General features: G+C 65.7%; 2 protein-coding genes across 2 annotated transcripts in view; one reads left to right on the top strand and one right to left on the bottom strand.

Annotated features, from left to right (window-relative positions):
- Positions 1–1,601, top strand: part of NDUFV1 (NADH:ubiquinone oxidoreductase core subunit V1) — a 6,158-nt gene extending 4,557 nt beyond the window's left edge. The window contains exons 6-10 of the mRNA XM_007944682.2: positions 192–404; positions 586–752; positions 972–1,053; positions 1,283–1,428; positions 1,515–1,601. Of these exons, the coding sequence (XP_007942873.1) occupies positions 192–404; positions 586–752; positions 972–1,053; positions 1,283–1,428; positions 1,515–1,601 (695 nt within the window). The remainder of the gene's footprint in view (positions 1–191; positions 405–585; positions 753–971; positions 1,054–1,282; positions 1,429–1,514) is intronic.
- A 601-nt stretch (positions 1,602–2,202) lies between these two features.
- The window catches only part of LOC103200427 (double C2-like domain-containing protein gamma), a 3,229-nt gene continuing 661 nt past the window's right edge, over positions 2,203–4,770 (bottom strand). Inside the window, exons 4-10 of the mRNA XM_042781509.1 lie at positions 4,516–4,625; positions 4,269–4,404; positions 4,069–4,122; positions 2,799–2,950; positions 2,609–2,690; positions 2,409–2,505; positions 2,203–2,333 (exon numbers count right to left, since the gene is read on the bottom strand). Of these exons, the coding sequence (XP_042637443.1) occupies positions 2,203–2,333; positions 2,409–2,505; positions 2,609–2,690; positions 2,799–2,950; positions 4,069–4,122; positions 4,269–4,404; positions 4,516–4,625 (762 nt within the window). The remainder of the gene's footprint in view (positions 2,334–2,408; positions 2,506–2,608; positions 2,691–2,798; positions 2,951–4,068; positions 4,123–4,268; positions 4,405–4,515; positions 4,626–4,770) is intronic.

The following is a 4,770-nucleotide window of genomic DNA, read 5'->3' as shown; positions in this document are numbered from 1 at the left end:
CCAGAGGGGACAAAGAAGAGGAGGAAAAAAGGGGGGTCCAGTGGGGACAAGAGTGAGGAGGGGATGGGGGGTGGTCCAGCGGGGACAAGAGTGAGGAGGGGAAGAGAGGGCAGGGGTTCCTGGCATGGGAGTGGGGCCCTGCCCCGCCTGCTCCATCTCCTACCCAGTGGTTTCTGCTCATTTCCCTGCAGGAGTGTTTGGTTGTCCCACCACTGTTGCCAATGTGGAGACGGTGGCCGTGTCCCCCACCATCTGCCGCCGTGGGGGCGCCTGGTTTGCCAGTTTCGGGCGCGAGCGCAATTCGGGCACCAAGCTCTTCAACATCTCCGGCCACGTCAACCACCCTTGCACCGTGGAGGAGGAAATGTCTGTGCCACTGAAGGAGCTGATTGAGAAGCACGCGGGTAGGGCAGGGGGCCAGGCAGGTGGGAGGGACACGGGGGATGGGGAGGCACAGGTCCTTGAAGAGAGCTGGGCGGGGGCCTCAGGACAGCGTGCTGACAGAGGTCGGGTCCAGGCTCAAGGCTGGGGGGTGTGTTGACCCCAGCACTGACTTATCCTTTGGGGGACCCGCCGGGGCTGCAGGGGGTGTCGCAGGTGGATGGGACAACCTCCTGGCCGTGATCCCTGGTGGCTCGTCCACCCCACTGATCCCCAAGTCCGTGTGTGAGACGGTGCTGATGGACTTCGATGCACTGGTGCAGGCGCAGACGGGCCTGGGCACGGCCGCGGTCATCGTCATGGACCGCTCGGTGAGCTTGCCCGTGCCCATGTCTGCCCGGCTGGCGTCCCCTTCTGGGCTTCTCTAAAAGCCCAGGGTGTGCCAGTGGTGGCTGGGTCGTGCAGGATGTGTGGGGAGCGTGGAGGGGCCAGAGAACACTGGGGTGCTGGGGGGATCTGGAGCCCGGGCCGGGCTGGCTGCAGGCTCCTCCCTGGCCTCGGCACCTGCTCACTGGCCCTTGTCACCCCAGACAGACGTTGTGAAAGCCATTGCCCGCCTCATTGAGTTCTACAAGCATGAGAGCTGTGGCCAGTGCACCCCGTGCCGTGAGGGTGAGCGCCCGGGCCACCGGGGCCTGCCCTCTGTCCCACCCCGCACCCTGGTCGGGCACAGGGCAAGGGTGGGCCAGCCTCCGGCCCCGGGACAAACAGCTGCTGCCTCCCAGCCTGCCGGGGGGCTTCTCATAGCCCCACACTTTCCCCTGTGGTGCACCCCCATAGAGAGCCACCCCCACACTGTGGCCGGGGAGACCATGAGACCCCTCTCGCCACCTGGCTGCAGGTGTGGACTGGATGAACAAGGTGATGGCACGCTTTGTGCGGGGCGATGCCCGGCCAGCTGAGATCGACTCCCTGTGGGAGATCAGCAAGCAGATCGAGGGCCACACCATCTGTGCCCTGGGCGACGGGGCCGCCTGGCCTGTGCAGGTCTGTGCTGCTGGCAGCTGGCCCTGGGGTTGGGGGAGCCCAGGGGTCGAGGGCTTCGAGCTGCCTCACACTGTACCCTCCCCCAGGGCCTGATCCGACACTTCCGGCCCGAGCTCGAGGGGCGGATGCAGCGGTTTGCCCAGCAGCACCAGGCCCGGCAGGCCGCCTCATGAGCCCACTGCCACTGGCCGTCTGATGGGGGAGCCGCCAATAAAGGGAATGCTGTCTCTTATCTGTTGCATGTCTCTGGCTTTGCTCTCCACCCCTCGTCCCCGTCACCCCTGCCCTTCACTCCTGTGGGCCTTTCCCTGGTGGAGACAGGCCAGGGAAGGTCAATCAGGGTTACAGTGAGTCTGCCCTAAGCCATGCTGAACACTGTCCCCTCGGTACAGGAAACGGGGCCTGGAGAGTGACTCCCAATCTCTGTGGCCTGAGGTCCATACCTGGGCCTGGCCAATGCAGGCCTCAGGGTAGGGACAAGGTGGAGCCCGGTGAGCCCTGTGAGGCACTTGGCAGGGGCTGTGGCCTGCCCACGGCATGGAAAGGACAGGCTCCATCTGGTCTGGCTTGGAGCAGATGTTTATTTTTGTTACATGGTTGAGTGGTGGGTAAACTTAAGGGGGGGGACCCCCTCTTTGACCAGGGGCTGCGTGTGGTGGGCCAGAGAGGGGGCAGAAGGTGAGCGCGGCAGCCCCAGGCTCCTCCCGGTTCCTTGGAGACAGCGACGGTCAGGGACAAGAGTGGATCGGCGAGCAGGGCCAGGGCCGGACCGGGCTAGTCGCTAAGCTGGAGGGGCACGCCGTCCAGCGGGTGCCACAGCTCCAGCCGGCGGTCACTGCAGCCCAGGCACTCACGCCAGTGCCACAGGCGCTCCCCACTGGCGCGGCTACTCAGCTGCACCCCGCCTGGTGTGGAGGGACAGGTCGGGGGTTGGCAGGGAGCGCTCTGTCGTGCCCCCCCATACGTACACACACTCTCACCAATGAAATCGTCAGCTGTGCCCAGGTCATAGTCCCACACTGACACCTGCAGTGTCTTCTGAGCCAGTTCCTCCCGGGGGCCTGCGTAGAAGAATTCCTGCAGGGAAGGCCAGAGTAGGAAGGGGGCTCGGGCCGGGCCGGGGGGCGCTGGCCCCCACCCTTTACTGCTCAGCAGCAGGACTGCTCCCCTCTGGGCTGACCTCATTGAACTCGGGGTTCAGGGTCTTCTTCCGCACACTGGTCTTGTACTTCGATTTCTTCCCCACGTTTGGATGCAGAACACTGGTGGGAGGACGGGGTCAGGTCAGAGGTGGCCTGAGAGGGCAGCCTGGCCGGTTTGAGGGCCCATCTTGCCCTCCCTGCCCGCGTGGTCCCCATGCCCGCACTCACAGGCGGACGAAGGGGTCTGAGTAGCCATTGGCGTCCATGGGGGCGAGGTGGGCACAGCGCAGCACGCCCACCAGGAGGCCACCCCGCCGGGAGCTGTAGCAGAGTGACAGCAGGATACGCCCCCGCTCCTCCCCGGCCTCCGCCTCCGCTGCCTCCTGCGGACAGGTGCAGTCAGCCCCCAGCCACCACCTGCCCCCGCCCAGGACCCAGGTGTGAAAGACAACCAGATGCAAAGACATCTGGGACCAAGAGTTTCGTGACTCAGTTTCCAAAGGCAGTCACTGGCCCGGGGCCTTCAGGGTCACCTGTGCCTCTGGGGCCGGAGGGGTACAAACACTGGTGGTCTCTGAGTGCCAGGACAGGAGCCGCCAAGTGGCCTCCCCTTGAGTGCCCCTCCCCCCACCCTCCAGCCGAGTCATGACCACCACGGGGAGAGGCTGCTTCCCGTGCAGCAGCCCCACATCACTTCCACTCCCACCCACTTTGCTTCCTCCATCCAGGTGTCCTGGCCACCCCCTGGTCCCTGGTCTCCCCAGAATGAGATGTTGGGAGGACGTGCCCCCTCTTTACATCTAAAGCAGAATTCGGTTTGCAAAGAGCCTGGCCACCCTGCTCACAGCAGTGGATAAAGGCACACTGGGGGCCAGGATGCTGCATGGGGCCTGAGGCAGGACCCGGTACCACCGGATGCTCAGTGGGCTGGACTGTTGGCTGCAGCAGCTTGTGGCATCACTAGGGGGCAGCAGCACCTAGCCCTCGAGGAGACCAGGCGTGCAGGGCCCTCCCTCACCCTCCTGTGCCTCTCCCTGCCCAGCCACAGGGGATCTGGCAGGTCTCTAATTTCTGATACGACCACAACCACGGCAGGCCCTGCAGCCACCCCCCACTGCCAGCCCAGAAGTGGCAGCTACATTGACCCTGGCAGACCCAGCAGCCAGCGAGCCCTGTCTCTATCCTGTCCTGTCGACGTTGTCCACCTCTCCCAGCTCAGGAGGGACAGGCACCGCCAGCTTCAGTGGCTCCCAGACGCTGCCCGGTCTGTGCTCAGGTGGCCCTGCGCTCTGTCTTCTGTGGGTTCTGTTACTTGTGTCAGTGCCGCGTGCTCCCCCAGAGTCACCCTCACCTGGTCAGCTGTTCCCCAGACCTCCAGGGCTCACAGGAACAGTGGCAAAGATGGCCTCAGACTCCCCCAACCTGAATGGCCCCTCCCGGCCCGGCCCACCTCAGCGTGGCCCCCGTGGTCTGGCTTACTGAGCCTGCGCAGACCCACCTCCTCATACAGGGACATGCCGCGGGCTGTGTCCAGGCTCTTGGGCCTCTTGGTCTGAAAAGCAGAGAGCCCTGTCACCTTGACGAGACACTGCCCAGGCCACCCTCCCTGCTCATCCTGACTCAGCTCCCCTAGCCGCTAAGCCACCCCTCCCCCAGGCCTCCAGCCCGGCAGCCCCCCCGCATGCCAGCCCCGCTCACCGGTCTTCGCTTCTCCAGACAGATGTCAAAGCTTCGTGCGCGGTTGGGCACCAGCTTCCTCAAGGGCACCCGCAGCTCCCCCAGGGGAGGCGCATGCCGGCGCCGCCGAAGCCGTGGGTCCTCACACACGCACAGCCTGGAGGGCCGCCCCGTCAGACCTGGCCAGGGCAAGCCCCACCCCGCCCTGCCCTGTGACGGCCCCACTGCCACCATGGTGCCCGAACCACAGGGTCAGCCAGGTCCTCACCGCAGGGTCTTGCGCCTGGCATCCTGAAGCGTGAAGCCGTGGTAGGTGAGCGTCTCCTCCCAGACAGGCCCCCTCGTGCCCCTCACTGTGCGTGTGCGGAGCTGGCTGGCCTGGAGCCAGGGCTCAGGTCAGGGCCCACCCAAGCCCAGCCACCCAGCCCCACTGGCCCATCTCAGCAGTGGGATGCTCACCCCTGTGTCCAGGTGTGCCCCGGGCCAGGTGTGTGACACCCCCCCCACCCCCCCACCCCCGTCA

Source organism: Orycteropus afer, unplaced genomic scaffold (genome assembly GCF_000298275.1).
Source record: "Orycteropus afer afer isolate SDZICR_OR568_19922 unplaced genomic scaffold, OryAfe1.0 scaffold00130, whole genome shotgun sequence".
In the NCBI taxonomy this organism is placed as follows: domain Eukaryota; kingdom Metazoa; phylum Chordata; class Mammalia; order Tubulidentata; family Orycteropodidae; genus Orycteropus; species Orycteropus afer.
The sequence above is the reverse complement of the archived record's forward strand: the minus strand, read 5'-3'. Positions and strand labels throughout refer to the sequence as shown.